Source organism: Pogonomyrmex barbatus, unplaced genomic scaffold, assembly GCF_055798465.1.
Source record: "Pogonomyrmex barbatus isolate J1 unplaced genomic scaffold, ASM5579846v1 scaffold13, whole genome shotgun sequence".
In the NCBI taxonomy this organism is placed as follows: domain Eukaryota; kingdom Metazoa; phylum Arthropoda; class Insecta; order Hymenoptera; family Formicidae; genus Pogonomyrmex; species Pogonomyrmex barbatus.
The window spans coordinates 4293009-4313358 of NW_028297109.1; the positions used below are offsets into that span (position 1 = coordinate 4293009).

A 20350-nucleotide genomic window follows, 5' to 3' on the forward strand; every position below is an offset into this window, starting at 1 on the left:
TTTTTTTAGGGAATTCGAGTTCACCGTCAGTGAGGTCACAGACGATGGCCACGGGCATTTTCATCGGAATTGCCGGTGAAACGGCGCCGATTACACAATCAGGATGTCGTTCCACCCGACAATCCTGCTCCCGCTTCTTCGATTCCGTCTCTAATCCACCGTTTCGCGTCGCGCTGTTCTACACGGATCCTGTCTCTGCACGTTGGCGCCTATGCTCGGAGGCATCCGAGCTGAACCGGCCAGTCCTCTTTTCCCTCTATCTCGCAGGAACGATAGACACTTGGCGTGCAACCGATGCGGCTTTGCCGCCCCTGGTCGAGGTCTATTTATAGATCTCGCGGTATTACCTGCAAGCTATACGTTGCGATCGCGTGCGTGCGTGCGTGCGTGCGTGCATACTTGCACTCGCCAGAGGATACCGCCGGCTTCCTCGAACGCAGGGGGATACGCGTGATGTATCGCGAATCGTTTCGACGATTGTTACTTTGTAGCGACTTGACGTATTTATGTGCCTGCAAATCAGATCTCTATCTCTTTCTCTCTTTTTCTCGCCCATTGATTTCTCTTGATTCGGTTCCAGTACGACATACGATTATCGGAGACATTAATTTCTGCAATGCTAATAAGTCATTAGTCAAGTCCGATGTAGAGGAGGACCACCTGGGGCATTACGTCCCAGACGATTCGATCGGAGTTCATGTCGTCACGTGAGACCAGAAGGAGGGAAGATTTATTGGCAGCGCGTGATTCGCGCCGATGACATAAACGTTCACGTTAACAATAATAATAGAAAAATGTTCATTAAAAATTACGCTCCAACATAATTACATGATCGTATCTTAATGGTCGAATGGTCTCAGCTAACTTTTTCTGATTTATGCAAATCACCAAACGACTCGTCCGCTCCGCCTTTTTTTCTGATGTTATCTATAGATTCTAAATATTAGCTAGAGAGAAAGAAAGAAAAAGAGAGGGATGTGTGTTTGGCCGTTCCATTTCTTAGGAATGGCACTCTAGGTAGGCGAGGCCGCGGATATACCCGCTATCTTCCTTCCACCCGGTGTGTAATTACATGACTTGTTCCTTTAGTTCTTCTTTTGGTACGGAGAGAAGCGGCGCAATGCGCCTCTCTGCCGCCATCGCCGCTGCCACCGCTGTGAGGCTATTTATAGATCATAGATTATTATCTGCGATATATACACGGCTTCTGCTATCATAAGCGATCCGTGAGATGCCTATTTCACAGATGGTCGGTGATAATTATTGCGCGGCTAGACCAACCAATTATTATTATTGCGCTCGAGTCTCCGTATTTTGCTCTTCTCCTTTTCATCCTCGTTTATAAGCGTCAACCAATCTCACTGTCTTTCCCGGTTGATGGAAGAATAATTGACGGAGAGAAGGAGTTGAGGGGGGAAAAAACAGCGAATGGATTCGAAGAGCGAGTATCCGTGTATCAAAATCCGTTATTCGAGTAATATTAGAAATAAATATGGCGACTTCGTTTGATTTATTACGGTTAACTGAATATAGAACGTACAAGTGCACACATGAGTAGAAGATCATCGAGACGTGCTGACAAGTGATAAATTATTTATTATTATGAGATTCGTTTGTATCTCATCTATAATTTTACAGACAGAGATGAAATCTTCAAGATTACGCCTAATTAACGCTCGGAGTACAAGACGGTTTTAAATTTTACAAGAATAAATTATTGAAAAAAAGAAACAAAGTGAATTGATAATGACAATAATTAAATTCTCGAAGAGGAGGTCGTAACTTCCGTCGATGCCGTCCGATTGCGTGCGTCGTATCGATGGACATTTTCCTCCTCCTTATCGTGAGCATCGAAAGGGATTTTATCCTGGCCGCTGCGAGGTAGCTTTATAAATAGCTACCAGAAATTTTTGCACGGCGGTTTTGCATGAGGCGCCTAATACTCGCTCTGACGATTACTCCTGGCGCCAGCGCACGATGGACCTCCTCCGGGCACCCCTTGGTCCCTCCCATCTAATGGCAGACGGTTAATGGGAAGTTAATGTTCGCCGTGTGCTAACTACGAGACCGGTCTTTCTTCCTCTTTCCACGAGTCTCTTTCTTTTCCTCGGAGCGCATCCCGTGGCTGCTACTCCGCTTTTTCTTTCTCCTTCATTTCTCTCCCCATTACACGTTTCTCCTCTTTCCCCCCCCTCCTCCTCCTCTCTCGCTCCCTCTCTCTCCCTCTGTCTCCTCTTCCGATTTCACGTGCACCTTGCGATTCTCCTTTTCTCCATGTACATCGGCGTCGATTGCCGCGTGATGAGTGTAGCGTGTAATTGAGCAGCTCTAATTGCGTGTACTGTTAGAAGAAGATGACTCGATCCTGATGACTTGACGGCACGAGTATAAAGTTTATTTATAGCCGCGCGCTTGTAGGTGCTGCCCCGACAGATATTCTCCAACGCGCATCGCTGCTCCCGTGAGCGTTGCCTGTGAATTTTTAACCGATTGTTTTATTATTTTCATATTGTTTCCGGATTAATATCTTCCATTACTTTTTGTGTCTACTTTACAAATCTGAAATTCACTTTTCGTTTCCTTGTCAGCTTTGGAGCTTAGAAGATTTGCATAATCCATCCGACAGCGTAGGATATTGCAGAGTCGTGAGAGTCGAGCTGTAAAATATTTGGGAATTCCTCCTCCGAAGCTTCTCAAAGATATTCCCCTCTCGCTTCGCTGATACCGGTGACGGATTCCTAATTCGCGAGATTTCTTATTCGCCGATTTTACTCCCTTCTCGCGCGACGGCGCACCGACGGGAGAGAATACCGTCATCGTCGTGCCGGGAATAGAACCGGCCCTCTGGTCGATGCACTCCGACAAGAAATGAGTCCTGTGCATCGCAATACCGATCTCCTCCTGTATGACGCTCGCATTGTGTTCCGAGTCGAGATTTTGATCGACGTAATCTCCCCGATCCGATTAGATGATCCTCCTTTGTTCACTCGAATTAACTTCGTACCGGCCGTGCCGTGATCTGCCTCGCGAGAGATTCCTGGATGTAGCTCCGTGACAGCGTAGATTCTTTGTTCCGTCCATCTTTGCGCGAAAGCGGCACGCTTTGTTCTACCGATTTTCCGCATTATCAGCCATCGATCTTCTACATCCTGCGCCTCATCGATCCTTCTCCTTCTACATCTTTTACTGCATCGATGCGTGATGCGAAGGAAATTCTCCAATATCCTCCGAGATTTCAGAGATCAACGAGATTTCATCGACTTAATTATTTTTGAAGATGTAATAATAATAATAATTACGTAAAAAAGAATTATATTGTTATTCTTCGTTGTTGAAAAATCCTCCGAATGCATATTATTTAATAATCCTAGATTGTTATGCTTCTATGGAACAAGTTAGATGTGTAAATGTACAAAACAAGAAAAATCATTAAAAATATTCCTTTCAATTCGCGTTCGCACAACTTGATCTGTTGCATGTTAATGCATTCTCACAAGATCGCGCCGAATGCTTCGTGCACGGTAGATTTTATTTCTTCGAGATTTCTGCAAAATTATACGATGGCGGGAAAACACGCTCGCTAACGGAATCTGCCCGATCTGAAAATCTGCACTTTATTTTCTCGACACCTTACCATAATGATCGCAACGGTCACTTTCCGTGGGACGCGAAAATTCTCACGGCTCAATAGACATTTCTTCCATTCCGTTTCTCTCGGCTTCACGAAATTTCGCGTCTGAGAAAAGAACCTCAAGCAATATTCGAGAAATATAAAATTCACTAAATTCTCTAAATTTCTTCGATATACATACATTATTCGCAGCCTTCGTCCGCGAAAGGTGCGTAGTGCTAACGAACGTGTCCGCGCTCGGATCGTAGCAAAAGCTCGAATTTACTCAACAATTAGCTGCTCAAGGTGCGTCGAGCGGAATCCACGGGTGAACGCAGGGAACATTTGCATTTAGCATAACGTATAGATTCGTGTGTACATCGTTTCATGCTTTTTTTCTTCCGCGAACAGAGCGGAGAGAGAAAGGTCGGAGCCGCGCGACCGCGCGCAAACGAGTTTATTGACTCCGAATTTTTCGCCGATCTGTCAATATCGATAACAAAAGAATCTTCGATCGAAGTTTCGTTTTAATGAAAAAGAGTCCTGAAGAAACTAATTTTCTAATTTTTATTTTTCGTCGTGGAATAGAGGGAGGAGGCGCACTCACCCCGTTCCATCTGCGACTTATTTTGGAGAATACGGGCTTCGCACGTAGAACGTACCGGATGTCGGTGACACGTGGTAGGAAGAGCAATTTTGCGAGATTACATTTCGGTGAAATATTACATCGCGCATCGTAGTTCGACTCGAGTCAGTTTTATTCTTGAAAGACTTGTTCGTTATCGCAATACTCGGCAACGAAAGCAGCGATATCTCAGATATATCATTTCAAGCAACTCCAATTAAATATGAAGAAAATTGGGCAATTAAGATGCGATTGGCAATTAACACGGCGGCCTCAAATTTCCCATCGTCCGGTTCGTTACTTCCCATCGCGCCATCGTGCGACGTTACGATTGCTCTTTCGCACTGCGGAATCATCGATCGGGCGCCAAACGTTGCCGTGAACGGCGGCGCCGACGAGACGGACAACTTCGGCCGATCTATGCAGAAGAGGTGGCGGCGTTAAAAGCCATACGTTACCGTCTACGATCTCGTAACGATTATTCCGTACCGTTATTCTCGGTCAAGGTTCTCGCGCCGAGATCGAATTGAAATATCCCGTTCGCCAAGTCCACGTCGAGCGCGATCGGATCAAATGCGCGTGGTCCAACGACCTGAACGAGCTTCGCGAGTCTCGTCTCTTTCGCTTGTAAACAACGGCGTGATTACCGTGCGGATAATATCGAGGCTAATTAGCGATTAATGTGCGCATATTTTATCGAGAGGACCGGACCACGAAGCCGGATCTATATATGGAAATCGATAAAAATTTACACAGCGGGGGCTTCGGACCGGGCCTCGCGCGCCGAATGATTCTCCTCGAGGAGATTTATTCATTCTCGAATCTACCGTGTGTACTCGCACGGAGAAACGGGAGAAACATGTTTCTTCCAGCACCTTCTTACTATCTCGGCCCGAGTCGAGCGGCGATAATCTACGAGCGGGATATTTGAGGCAACGTTTTTATTAACAATTCCGAATAATTGCAACCGGCGCTTTTCTGCACTCGTCCGTCGAGAAAAGTTACGTAAAGCGGGAAGTTACCGTAAACACGCGGCGTAACGTGTGTTGTGCACCGTTCGAAAGCCATTTCTCTCCACGCCGACGCGAGCACGTGCGGTAATGTTTTCGCCACCGCGTCGGTTCGCGTAACAGCCCGACTGCAACAAAGGGACCACGTCCAGTGGGTCCCGTTTTGCACATTTGACACGCGCGAACCCGGCGCGAGTCTCAACGCGCGTGTTGGAGTCTCAAAGCCGCGCGAAGGAGTCCGCGCACTTGCCGCGCGTGGACGCGCTCGCGCGACGGCGTGTGAGGTCGTGTGAGGTCGTACCACACGGTGGAGGGACATAAACGAGCGAATAGGTTGAGGGTCGCGAGTGGCCGTTGACCCTGCCTGCGTATGTACCTGTGTAGTATGCCGGTGTCGGCGAGCGTACGAGCGCGCCTAGACAGGCCGGAATCCGCGCATTGGTAATAGCCTTCTCTACCGGCTTCTTTACCGGCTACTTACTTCTCTACCTCTCGCAAAGGAAGATATTTATGGTCCCGCCCGCGGCTCCTGCGGTCGCGACGAAAAGATCCTTCCGCAGACTTTTTCGTCTCGTGCGCGAGATGCGCATGGTCGTTAATTAATAACTACTAAATTTGGCCTTCGGCTTCGACAGGATTCCAAGCGAGATATCGATCCTTCGTCCGAAGAATTTAGCTTATTCTAGTCATCACTGATGGTTGAATAGAAATTAAGCAGCCGCGAAATTAAATGCTTGAGACATCAATCTATCACAGTGTCATGAAATAATAATATGATTCATAAGATTAGACTGATTGTTTTCGATAGAGTTTATATTGATTGGAAGAATATCAATCGCAAATGTCACAATCCTGTTGCAGTTTCCATCCATCTTGTCGTCAGAGCTGCTGCCTGATCAGGATAATCTGAATTGTGCGAATGTACCAGGAATCTTACCAGCGAATGCTGATATTTCACCGGCAGCGAGGGATCTCCTGAAACGGCTTTTACAGCCGGATCCTCGTCTTAGACTTAAAACTCTTCTCAATCTTCAACGGATCGCTTTTTACATGGGTTACGATATTCAAAGTTACATGTTAAAAAAGGTAATCGTTAATACAATTCAGATAATAGTGTTCTGTCTTCCTTAATCATTAATCTAAGAAAAGATATTTATTCTGGTAAAATTGAATAATTTATATGGCATATAAAAAGTTTTTAGCGTTTATACAATGGAACATCTTATCTATCATATCTTCTTCTTTGAAAAATATAAAACTTCATATTTTGATATGAAAATAAAGATTAGATGATGACTAATGATCTTTTATCAGACTTTTGTTACAAAGGTAACGATAAATTTACGTAAAAACTAACAATTAAATTTATTCATTACTTTCTGTCATATGCAGGAATCGCCATTCCGAATTTTAGGAGTGAAAAATCGAGGAGAAATGCAGCAAAAAAAAGACGATTTCGATAAAAAATTTTCGAATTTTGAATCTTTTCCTGAAGACAATACTACGCAAACAAGTCATCGATGATCTCAGGTACTTAATATATATTATTAATTTTATATCATCTATACAGGCACATGTTTTGAGACGTAAATTGCGCAAATAAGTTTATTTTTGATATTCACAAATAATTTTTTAATAAAATTTGAATAAATATTTAAAATAATGTATTCAAATATTTTATAGTCTAAATATTTTATAATCTAATCGAACAGAACTTTTCAAACAAGAAAAATAAAATACCATTTGATTTTTCATATGTATAATGATATTAAATAGTATATTGAATAAAATTATTTTAATTTTTATTGAATCTTGGTATTTTCTTTGAATCCCAAAGGCTCAAATCCATTTAATTTTCCACATGATCCCTCGTGTTTGAATACTTTCCTAATTCAGATGAAAATATTATTGTTAAATTGATAATGATCGAGCAAACGATACTTATTACTTTGATTTATCGAGTAATATTTTTCCGTATGCAGACGCATATGCGTATATGTGTGTGCAAATTTCTCGCTGCGCAAATATTTCATCTCTAAGAATCGTTAAAATGCCCCTGAAAAAGGAACTATCAAATAAGTGAAATCTTCGCCGATCGTTTGGTCTCAGTTTACAAAAGTTTTAATTTTTTTAAGAATAGTTAACAGTATTTTTGTTTGTTACAGTATCGCGTCGATAATACAATAAATTGCGATAATCGTAGTGCATACAAACTAACAACGAAACAAAAATGGATCTGGATCAGAAACGCAGCGTTTTTTCGAAATGAATGTGAGAACGTGCTCTTTTTCTTTTTATATATATATATATATATATATTAAATTTTATATATATATAAATTCGTGAATTTCTTTATTTCTTCTTCTATTTCGCCTTCGGTGCGTCTTGATTCTTTCATTGGATCAGGGGGGGCAGCTCCTCTCTCGAGAGTGCAATTAATCCAAGTTTACCGTGTGTAATAATCAATATATATATATATATATATATATATATATATATATATATATATATATACATATATACATACACACACACACACATCATTATTCTTACATATAGAGGATTTTTCGGTTTCGATATATAATACAATTTTTCCAAATTACGTTCCGTGCAACGCGTCAGCAGTCGATCATTGGCCGAATGTTCCGAACCGAACAATGCTAATATCAACAAATCGACGGACAAATTGAATAGAAAGAAAAGCACGCTTTGTATGCGCGAAAACGCGCATATTTCTTAAAAACAATGCGAATGTAAAAATTAGTATGCGGTGGCAACGTGAGGCGCGAATAGTTATATCGCTAATCACTGCTAGCGCAAAATAATTATTCAAGCGCCTCTGTGCGCATTGTTCTTAAAAAAAAAGTCGATTCTAACTAAAACCATTTCAATCTTTGACTTATCGATAATCCTCGCGAAACAGTTGATAATAAAAAAAAAAGTACGACGTAGGGAGATCATTTCCTCCACGAGGCGGAGTCACACACTTTGTTTATCGCTTGCTTTCCAGAAACGACGATTGTGCCACACGTACGATCGCAACAAAAGAAACTGGCATAAAATCTGCAGGACGTACGGCAGTAAAATGCAAAATTACCAAGTGATCGCGTAGTGATCCTGCAAAATTCCCGTACGCTGCTCCTCATTAAGGTCGCATTCTCTCTCTCTCTCTCTCTCTCTCTCTCTCTCTCTCTCTCTCTCTCTCTGACAAAAATCGCGAATCCTCAGTCATGAAACAGAACGAAATTCGAATTACGTCTAATTGTAACTGCTTTCACCTCGCGTGGCGTGGAGTCATTTTGGTAAAAATCTAGGCTTTACGTTCTTTGCGTCGGATACTCGGGACCAACTGATTTATTCCTCTCGCACGGACATCTCCCCCCCTCCCCCTCCATACCCCCGATGACGATAACGATATTTACGCGTTTTCCTTTTGGTAGTTCTAAGTCCGGCGATGGATTCGTGCGACGAGTATCCCACGTGAAAGTGCCCTAAGCCTATTTTTGCGGCCGTGAAACCGGAGGTTCCTCAGCCTCGCGAAAAGGATTAAAGAACTGGAGAACCATCGGTGTTCATCTTGCCGCATCTACAGCGTCTTCCCTCACGTGCTTCTCTCTTTTCTCACGCTCGTCCTTAAATTATTACAATTTCTTTATTGTTGTCACTATCGTTACAACGCTTCGCTATCTTAAGATGCTATGATACAAGTAGAATCCGTCCGCCTGCTTTCAGTCGCGATTACGGCAAATTTATTTCGATTACCTTCTCTTTCATTCTTCTTTTTACAGTCTGACTTTACTATGGTTATCGCGCTGGACTTCCGTTATTCTGCAAACCGCGAGATATAACTTCTGAGTAATATAACTTGTCTTTTATAGAGAATGTCATGAAAGATTTATATTTTCTTAGATGAAACATTTCCTTATTTCAAAAGGAAAAATGGTTGGAATATTATAAAGAGTTGGAATATGGAAAATTAAATTCTACACACTTACTCGGATCCATTTTGCAGAATAAATGGTACGTCGCTTACGCACGATGCGAAACACGAGAGAGGAACGGCTTGAACGCGTGTCGTCCAGTATGATACAAATGAAAGAGAAAGAGAGAAAATGCGCTAAACTTAGACGACAATATTATTACATTCAGATGGGATGGCGATATATGAAATAACTACAGGATCGATGATAAGCGACGCGCGTTCGTGCCGTTCCGTGCCGTCGATCGGTCGATCGTCTCGTTGTTCAATCGTTCGGCAATGCGACTTGCAACGGAGATTTACGTAATTTCATCTCTTTGCCTCCATCACGATGCGCGGCCCCGAACTCCATCCAGAAAATGTCCAACAATTGTTTTTAGTTTTGTACACAAAATACCAACTATCTGTGCTGGAAAATGCACATACTGCTTGTACGCGTCATATGTATCTATGTATATATATATATATTTATATGTATAATATTTATATATGTATATGGTGTATTGTTTTGCATATTTAGAGCGTTGTTATCTAAAAATTAGTATTTATAAATATTCACCGTTTACACATTGCGTAATATCGTGTAGCGTGTAGCAGTGGGCTTTCCTATCACGGTGTTTTACAATATGCGAATATATATATATATATATATATATATATATTTATATATATTAATATATATACACACAAATCATTCCTTATTAGACATATGTTTCGCATGTCGTGCTTTTATTCTTCTCTTGTCTTTGTTCCACGCTCTGAGAGTGGACGCTTCAAACAGATTCAGGGATATGAAACTACGTTCGTGAATGTCACGTCCATAGTCGATGCAGCCCTCTCATTTTAAATAATCATTTATTCAGATCATTTTATTTAGATCATTTTATTTAGAAATGTTAATGACATTGAATTGTCTTTAACTTTTATAACGCGAAGAATGAATTCCATTCCGTTCTTTCCCCAGAATCAACATATTTGAAGGAAAATTCTACACTTGATGAAACACGATTGCTATAGCTTCCTTAAAAAACTTGAAAATTACTTTTTTAATTTTTTTAAATTAAAAATTAGCTACACTATTCTCTATACATTCCAATATAGAAACAGCTGCCGTTTTCCTAAATTTAGTTTCTAATGTGTGCGTATGACTTTACAGCGTTCTCTATTAAATTTTATGTAGGGCGACATCAAGATACAGACGTTTTCGAACGTAGCTCAGGGTAAAAGACTGTCGCAGAGACATCCAAATTTCGACCACTCTCTTCCTGAAATATTTGTTCGTAATCTCATATACATATACACGCTCCATCTCTCTCTCATCTTTCTCTCTATGCACATTATTCACACGCATACGCATGGATATACATTCATACCGACTCAGGCAATCCGGAAATGGATATATTTGTCGACTACATGGTAGCCACAGCGCTCGACCAATGGAACGAGAGAGACACTTTAATCTCCCTGCTCATTATTTTATGACGTTCCTTATGACGTGCTTCTTCGTGGTATTTTCCCGAAGGTAGAGGCGTCTCGTCCTTTATACCTTCGACGACCTCGAAGTTGACGAATTAATATCGAACAGCTGAGTTCACCGACGGGTTAAGAGAAAGATCGACACATTACACACCGATCCTCTCACCCCATTGGACGATCGTTAAAAACTAGGATTTCTAAACGAGGAGAGGAAAGTAGTAGACTGTCGACTGCGACTTGATTTACTCACCGCTGCTATAAATTCGCCTGTCACGCTAGATCGTAATTCGTAATCTTCCTTTTTTTTTTGGTTTCGCTCGCCAGTTCTCCAAAACAAGAAATGTGACGGATCTTCGTCGCTTTAATGCTGACGTGAGCAGGAAGGTTTTGCATTATCTGGATAGGATAAGCAGGAAGAGGATGCAAGAAGCTTTCAGAGATAAGCGTGCAAGACATCGCACATCGAGGCACGTGCCTTCTCATCTTTTACCTTTTCTTTTTTTTCTCTCCTTTCTCGTTGGACTTCGTTCTTTCGATCATCTAAGAATCTAGATATAAATTTGCGCGCAACATGGCAATTTGTAACGCGACTACTTTTTCTTCGTTCTACTATCTGTTGAAAACGGACTGAACGTATTTCGATACTAAGAGCCGGTCGTCACCGACGTCAATTAGCGCTAATTCTGCCTAATTCATTTTTTTCTTCTCCATCAGTATTACAGACAGAACTACAATTTTTAGAACTACAATTCATTGTTGACTCATCAGATTGCTTTTATACGAGCAGAATAATTATTATTGTTGACGCTCCGATACAGTTGATGCGAGCATAAATTAATCTCATAATAAATTACCATGATCCCCCAGAATTTTAACAATATATCTTCCTTTTATTGCCGGATCAAAACGAACGCATCCTTTAAGATACATAACAAATGTATGTATTTATAGAAAATGCGCTTTATAATTTTTTACGAGATTTTATCATAAATTTATTCGCATTCAACGAAGATGGAACAATAATCTGCATATCTGCTCATAATGAATTTGTTAGCACTCCGCGATTAAAGCACGCACGCGATCGAAATTAACGAGGACCATAGAGTGTCCCTATAGCAATAATATCGATATAACAATGATGATAATAATAGTTACTAATGTACACGCTACCTACTTCTGTACAAAGTTTAATTGCACAATGCATTTCTGATTTCCCACGAATGGAGTACATCTAATATTTTTTTTTTTTTTTTTAGATAAAATCGTAAGCGCTTGCTCCTCAAGGCAGCTCCACGAGAGAGTGATACCTGGCAGTAAAGAAAAACAGTTTCGTCGATCGAGCAGTCGACCGATTGTCGTAGACACTGAATGGCTGTTTTCATTCCTCGCGCGGTGTGTACGAAGAGCTTAACAAACTATGCAATTATGTTAGTGAATCTCAAGCAATGAATACTCTCTACGCGGATCGCGCGAAAATTGTAAGAACATGGAATTATCGTAAATCACATTTTCGGACGTCAGCCGAGTAATCTTAATTATTAAAAACGAGGGTTATATCAAGAAATGATTTTGCGGAAATTCTCTGCTGTTCATTCGTCAACGTATAAAAATATTAATACTAAAACATTTTTTTTAAACTAAAGCAAACTTTACTCTCGACGTTACGAGATATCGCATGTGATGTATCTCCCGTTTAATCATTATAGGGTTAGAGTATTCTTTTTGTGATATCAACGAAATATATCACATATGTCTGTCTTACAATGATTCGAAATTTTAGAGACATTTACATATACAACGATGCCAGGTGACACTGATGAGCTAGCTTGATTGCAAAATGGTGTTTACACGTTAAGGGTATGTTCACACGCGCGCTCGTAGTTTCCATAGAATTACGCCGAAGTCTCACGCTTAATCTTAAACGTGATTAATTTACACGCGATTAACCTATACATTCTCCTTACCTATACATTAATCTATACATGTACCCGTGTGACACTTCGTCACACGTAATTTTTTTATCGCTAAAACATACTCGTGATAGATGTACTTACATCTCTCACACGATTTTTAAATATATTATATAACAAAGAAAAACAACTTAAAAAATTCATAACAGGAAGTGTCAATTATGAATGAGACATGATACGGTAACCAGAAATGTTTTCCGATCTTATTCAGCATAAACGTGCAGACACACGTGAGCGTTTCGATAAAAAAGTCTTACTTACTATACAGCGTTTTGATTTTCACAACGGCAAGCTTTTGAAAGCTAAACCGGAAGATAGGTCAAAGTTTTGTTTCAATGATGTCGTTTAATGTGAAGAAAAAGATAGTCGCGCGTAGCGTATTTGAGGATTTCTCGCGCAAAGTTTGAAGAATATTTTCAAGATATTTTGAGAATATAAACGTCTTGACGCACGTACTAACGAGATCAGTATCGAAGATATAAAGATGAAGAGTAGTTGGATAGAAAGCGCGAAGAATTGCTCAGCTAAGCACGGGTGTGAACGACCCTTATGAAAAGAAATCGGCGAGCGACCCGCGAAGTCCTCTTCGACGGGGCGGCGAGTCACCCTATCACAATCTTCGTCGACGTTGTGATGGCGTTCATCGTTGACGTATGTAAATGACGATGACGAAAGAAATGTCGATGGATGATGCCTGGCGACAACGACGAACGATGACACGACGCAACAACGTCAAAAAAATCACCGATCGGACAAATATCGCATATTCCGGTTTTAAATCCAGAAGTAACGATAGCCGATTTTTTCTTCCTTCTTTCTTTACCCAGCCTCAACACGAAGCCACCACACTGCACCTTCACGTATACCCGCACCACACTGTAGCACCTCAACACATTGCAATTGTCATGGCCTATGGAACCTGTAATTGAAAACAAGAAGCATTGATTACGAAATCATCGACACGCATACGTAGTTTAAATATATTAATAAAAATATTATAAAAATATATCAATTATATACAAGCGGTAATTATACAAGTTTTTGTAAACTAAGTGAAAATAATGAGAGAAATTTCACTAATTTCAACTGGTTTTAATCTTTGAAAGATCTTTTATTATATAATTAAATTTTTTATTGTCACTTTTATTATACAATTTCATCTCGGTAATTCAAGGTGGTTTCATTATTCGTATTCTAATTCGATTTTTATAAGGCTGCATATATATCGTGGGGCACTTTGGCAAAATGCTGATTTGATGCCAACCATGCTTTTAAAATGACCTCGCCATAAATCGTAGTGCGTCAAGTACCTGGTGAGGTGTCGGCTGTCCTCGTGAACGGCCATCTCCGAACTCTTGAACTCGTTCAACTCCTTCCTAATGGCAGCCTTGTCCTTCGGAGTTAACCGCGTCCAAGGCTTGTCGGCTCTTCTGTCGTAATCGTGAGCCTGCGTTACTTCGATATAGTCGTTGAACCTGATAATCTGCAGAACGAAGGGAGAGAGATGAGTATATCGTTTTTATGGCCTTATCGTGTAAGTAGTTCTTATCAGAAAGAAAATAGCACCTCCGTAAAATGGGGGCATGACAAAATATTAGCTAAGCTTAAACTCGGCGCTCCATTTATTTTTACAATTTCGATCTTTAAAAAATGTACTTGCAATTAGCGCAATAAAATTCGCAATAAAATGAGAATTACGAAAATAATTTGTTCATTCTAATCACCTTTTTCTCCTTGAGTTCTTCAACAGTCGGTCGGAAACTCAATTTTCGCAGGAGATAGCGTTTCTTTTCTTCCTTCTGTTTCTTTTCCTCGGCGGGGCTTTGCTCTAAAAAGAAAAATGAAGAAATATTGGAATTAGAATTAAAATTTGACAAAGTAGAAAACATTCAATTACAAATGCTGTCACGAATTCGGAAATGTAAAATCCTTAATCATCGTTGGATCAATCAAGGAAAATGAAGAAATTGATAGAATAAACTTACTTTTCAGAATGTTTCTCTCCTCAAGTTCTTCCTGGGTCGGCCGCATGCTCAGCCGCCTGAAATGAAAATGGCACGAGAATCAATGTAAGTTCATCGGCCGTTTTAATCTTCCTTCGAGAGCGAGAGAGATACTCAGGCGAGAAAGCAAGGCACCCGCTTTGTGCAAACAATGTGATTCACCGCGGCCGAGACCACTTGTCCTATTATTCGCGCGTAATCTTTTCAGAGAGACAGCTGTTATTTCAAGCTCGTTTTCACGTAAGCTGGATCAGTCGTGACAGACTGATGTCGTTAGTAAAAAATTATATATACGCAATTCCATTATTGAACAATCGTTTTAATAATGAATTCTTTAACAAGGGAAAAAAACAGTGAGATTATCTGGATCGCGATATTAAACTGCAAGAGGGCAAGAAGATAACGAAGTTTTATCGACATTCGATTACTCGCTGATTTTACAGAGCTTTCATTACATCGCGTGAAGATATTTAACAGTAATTATATTTTCATAATTAGCCGACAGCTTGATGATCAAAGCGAAAATTTACACGATTTTTTAATTCGGTCGAGAACTACTCCTCCGAAATTCCTCGACGTAGTAGATTGTTAGTCGAATGCAATTTTAATTAGACGAAGACGACAGTGCCAATTTCAAGCTTTGGCGAAAATAGAGAGGAATGCGTACTCGAAATCCAGATGCGCAATCACGTAAACGCTACTCGATAGAACAATTCTCTTACCTGATAAGCTTGGCGCCAATCGCCTCCTTCGTCTCCTGCCTCTCATTGTCAGTCTGCAGCTGAAGAATGTTCCTGTTGATGAGTTCCTGTCTATCTGGCCTGAGGGCGAGCTTCAGCGAAAGCGACTCCTTGCGTGCGATCTTGGCTGCCAAACGGCCTATCGAGACAAAAGATGTTGAATCTGCGTTTAGCCAATTAATCCGCATCTCAATAACGCAAAAAAAGAAACGTGGCTTCACGATACAAATCACGTTTCGCAAATAAGCTAATTTCAAGGTAATTTCATTTAATGTATTACATCATGGATGTAAATTTGGATGTATGTGAAGACTGGAGAATGAATTTCGCACAGACGTGCGCCACTGAAGTGCGCATCGATGTTAATTAATTTCACATCCGATCGTACGTCACGATTACTAATTAATTACCCTCCACGATCGACGAGCAGCTGAAGCTGCGGTGCAACAGCAGCGGGGCGTGTTCGGCTGGCTCGATCGAGGCACAGACGATCGACATCGTCGACGCGGTCCATATTGACAGCATCGTGTCATCGCTATCTCTTTCTCTCTCTCTCTCTCTCTCCCTCTTTCTCTTTCTACCAATATTCAAAGCGAAAAGCGTGTCCGAAAAGATTGAAATCGTTCGCTCCGACGGCATTAATTACCATTCGCTTCCTCCACTGACGTTTTGCGTGAAATCACCACACGAAATTATCGCTTCAACTACCTTCTCGCGAGGACGAATTCGAAACGAGCGGATGTGCGAATTTACGATTGACTTACTCAGGAGAGTAACTTCACTTTCGTTCATGTCCACGTTTGACAAGAATTTAGCGAGCGAGGAGCGCTTCGCGCTAAATCCAGACGGAAGAACGACGAGAAACTAAGCGACTTGCCAGCTGTCTTCGGGGTCTAATATAAACCACCTCCTAAGTGTCCGCTCACAGACACACACACATACATACGCGCGCGCGCGCGACACCCGAGCGCGAGTATAATTAGTTCGGTCGCTGAAGACTGATTTAAAGTGTTGGACAATCATGCGGATGTATCGTGGGAAAATCAATGTTGTGTAAACGCGATGTTTACGCGAGACAACGCGATGTTTAATCCGCGAGTGATCGCCGGGCTATAAGCGCCGGGCTCGGCAGAGAGATTATTTCTCTTTCCGCACGTCGATTATGTAAATTCTCTCGTCGAAGGAATAACTAATCGTTAATGCCTTCTAAAATAGAACCGGTGGAGTCTAAAAGTACATATAAAAAAAAAAAACTTCATGATAAAAATAATGAGGAAACTTTTAAATTAAATTCTGAACACTTAGCGACCGAGCGAATTCTCTTTGACGCATTCAGCGCAATGAATTACGAAATGGACATCCGTAGAAATTCGTTCAGCGAATTGCTAAATGCGGAAACATGCGGATCTCAAGCTCCTTGAGGAGCGCTAACATTGATTATCTGACGCTGGCACATCGAAGTTTCCACTTTCTTTCAGATTTTCTTAACCTTCGCAAATGTTTAAAGCCCATCCGCCGAGTTTTCCGAACTTTTTCTTTTTTCCCTCTCTTTTCGTTCCGCAAAGTTTTTTCTGGCACCTGCGACTGACTTGGCCTTTTTATATCCACGAGATTTAAAGCGGTCTTCTTCCGATTTTTCCTCGCTCGTGAAAAAGGGAGGAGTTTATCGCGAATACACGACACGCGGGGCTATTTATGAATTTCATTCGAAAGTCCATTCAATCGAATCACGTCGAGAGTTTGGAAACCTCATATCTCGATGGAAAATTGCATGAGCGGGGGCATGAAATAAACATAGCCCTCGCGTTTTCGCGTAACTGCATTCGTGACCGCGCATTTTTATCGCAATGCACGCGATTTAAGCTCGCAGTTGCGGAATTTCGATATAGTTCTTTGAGAGCCACCAGTATATTTATTTTCACGAGAAACGATGCGGAGTTGACTCTCATCGCGAGAGTCTCATCGATCGATACGATCGCAATTATGTTGCTTTTTTTTCATGACGTAACGAGTATCCATCAAAATTCGACGAGGCAAAATAAAGTTACCATCTGCCTAATTGATTGCCGAGGGGCAAACACGTGCACCAAAAACATCGAGAGAAAAATCGAGTTGCGAAATTCATTCCATTATTTACATTGATTATCGCGATATAAACTGTGCCACAATATCGCTCGCCTATCATATTCACTGTACATATTTTATACAGTTTGTACGGACTAATTGGATAATTAATATTTATCGTTAATAATTAATAATTAATTAAGCAAATATTGTTTATATAGTATAAATAGTAAATTCATAATTTTTAATATTTTAATTATAATTAATAATTTCTCTAATGTTTGTGTCACGGGCTGTCTTACGATCGATGTGATTGCATAACAGAAAACAAACATGTACGGAATGTGATAGTAGCATCAGCGGACGTTTTTATAGGACGACCGGACACAATACGCGGATTTTGACATTTGATAAAAGAGCGACACTTACTTTTCTCGTCATCGTAATCATCTCTGTAGAGGACTTGTCCGTCGCCGGAATCGCCGTCCGCGTCTTCTCGGATGACGTAAGGCCTTGCGTTCTCCTTGTTCTCCAGCGTGCAGGGTAGAGCAAGGCCGAATCTGACCGGTCGACTGCTGAAAGAACGAGGAGGAAGACGTGCAAAATCGTTAGTACGAGATACGCAATCGCTTGGATGGTTGACGCTACGTGAACCAATGTTCTACTCTACGGTACTACAAGAGAACGAGATGCGAAATATGGGATATGCCGAGACGAAGGAGAAAGGGAGTGGAGAGATGCATAGTGGCGTGTGACACGTTTGGAGAACAACGGGGCACGCCACGTGAAACGACAGACTTTCGCGCTGCATTTCGCCCATATTCCACCCAAGTCCAGCTGTTATCCTTCGACACATTGAATGCCACATACGCCAACTTTATTATTATTCGTACCGCTCGAAGCTCGACACGCTTTGCTTGACAGGGAAAATTCATCGGCGAAAATTTAAGCTACAATAGCGAGTGTGGGGAAAAGCCATTGTTGAATAGTAGTTGCGATAATTATGGAAATTGCAATCTGGCACAATGTGTTTAAATCGAACTCGCTGTTCTTGGATCGATTTCTAAGCGCGCTATCTTGCAATGCATTCGAGAGATTTTTAGATTGAAACTTTGGAAGCTATCATGATGAATTTTCTTTTAAGAAAGCGGTAAATGTTTCGAATATTTAGCACCAAGCGCTTCTCTGTATATGCAATATTCTTAACAAGAAGTTTTTTCCCTCTTCGCGGGAGTTCGTAAAGAATCTCTCATAATATTTGCATTTGGTATCATAGTAACTTCCAAAATTTGTCAGAGACTTTTAATCTTCTCTTCGTGTTGCGTTCCACGTTCCCGCTACTAATATTGCGAAATTATCGCATTAAAATTTTGTGAAAGTTCAAACGTGAGTGTCATATCGGTCTGTTCCAATTACATCTTGTTTTAATACTAAATTTCTTATCTTTTTTTCTCGAGCGATGCGTGACGTCAGAAGCGTAAGTGCCTCGGGCCAAATATTTTCAAAACGTTTTCAACGTTAAAAAGCTGGCGAGCTTAAAGCATCAAAGCTGCAATAATGTAATACGAATAAAAACTTCAGCAGTACTGTCATTTCTTATTATAACGTACTTAAGATTCACGTGTATCGATATAAAAGACATATTATCCCTTCAATAAATAATTTTGCTAAATATTATTTTGAAAATTATTCGTATATCACTTATAGTTAAGTAGTTTAGTAAAGTAATTTATATTAATTAAAAAGATTTCGTTCGTAAGTTTAAGTCTATAAAAACTGCGATACAACAGAGAAGAAGTTGCAAACGATGCAGGATACGATATTCATTATAATACACCCATAAAAAAATCAACGGGATATTTATCCATTATTACATTGGGGGTAGAACATGGTATTTAAAAGTCACAAATAATTATCAATATTTGAAAAGGACTACATGCTCTCTCGTATAACAAGATTATCAAGGAGTCACATGAAGTACAATCGAAATGATCAAATAGTTTCGATGCTAAAAATAAATATAAAAAATTGCAGGTGAAAGGTCGTATACTCACACACACACACACACACACACACACACGCATTGATCGACACTTCCTCGTCGCAATTACCCGACTCGCACAAATTGCGCAAGTTACTTCGCGCGAGCGATATCGTCGACCGATGACAGATCGCGACTCGCGAGATCGATTGGTCACGCGGGAAAGAAAATTACGTCTCCTGCGCGATATTCGACTCACGTGGTGTGTCGCGCGTGATCGAATGGTGCGGCGTGACAAGCGTAAGGCGAGAGATTTTTCATGAGTTTCCCTAAGGTTTTCTCATGCTTAAAACGTCTCGGACGCTGCCATGCTCACGGCGCTCGCGTGTAACTCGCGAAGGGAACCACCGAGAGAGAAAAGGTGGAGAGACTAGAACATTTTGGTTCTCTCGCGATCAACCGCGCCGTAAGACAAAGACGATATAAAAAGACAATATACATAGTACGTATATATGTACATATATGTATATATAGCGGTATTCGCAAACATGCTTAGTTAGACCAGTGCCTAATTACCATATTCTCATCCTAGGCCTCAACGGTGGCCTTCTGGTTAAGCATAAGAAAAATATACGATGCTTTACTAATGACTGACATGTTAATGACGGATGAACGAAATACATCTCATGAGTATTCGCCTGAGAAAGCGTTTCCCTTCAATAATCCGTCTCGCATTTCGGACTTTGTCGATGATAATCGTTTTATATCGCTTAATATCCTTCAGCCTGATATTCGTACTCTTAGTGCCTTTCACTTTAATGCCAAATTATATTTTAAATAAGGTTTGCCACTCTGTATAAATTTGGATTGACGTCGTTCAAAGGGACCGTTA

At 40.8% G+C, this 20350-nt stretch overlaps 2 protein-coding genes across 15 annotated transcripts in view; one reads left to right on the forward strand and one right to left on the reverse strand.

The window, feature by feature from the left end:
- Positions 1 to 7055, forward strand: part of S6KL (ribosomal protein S6 kinase like) — a 43873-nt gene extending 36818 nt beyond the window's left edge. Inside the window, exons 8-9 of the mRNA XM_011638347.3 lie at positions 6107 to 6331; positions 6638 to 7055. Of these exons, the coding sequence (XP_011636649.2) occupies positions 6107 to 6331; positions 6638 to 6769 (357 nt within the window). The 3' untranslated portion in view covers positions 6770 to 7055. The remainder of the gene's footprint in view (positions 1 to 6106; positions 6332 to 6637) is intronic.
- Positions 7056 to 7552: 497 nt separating this feature from the next.
- Positions 7553 to 20350, reverse strand: part of LOC105426915 (phosphatase and actin regulator 2) — a 211068-nt gene continuing 198270 nt past the window's right edge. For 11 of the 14 annotated variants that reach the window (XM_089072058.1, XM_089072057.1, XM_089072059.1 and 8 more), the window contains 7 exons: positions 20035 to 20067; positions 17907 to 18052; positions 15396 to 15552; positions 14656 to 14711; positions 14395 to 14498; positions 13981 to 14153; positions 7553 to 13589 (listed from right to left, as the gene is read on the reverse strand). In XM_089072058.1, coding sequence (XP_088928184.1) covers positions 13574 to 13589; positions 13981 to 14153; positions 14395 to 14498; positions 14656 to 14711; positions 15396 to 15552; positions 17907 to 18052; positions 20035 to 20067 — 685 coding nt within the window. In that variant the 3' untranslated portion in view covers positions 7553 to 13573. The remainder of the gene's footprint in view (positions 13590 to 13980; positions 14154 to 14394; positions 14499 to 14655; positions 14712 to 15395; positions 15553 to 17906; positions 18053 to 20034; positions 20068 to 20350) is intronic. The other 3 variants (XM_089072051.1, XM_089072053.1, XM_089072052.1) reach the window with 3 other exon arrangements.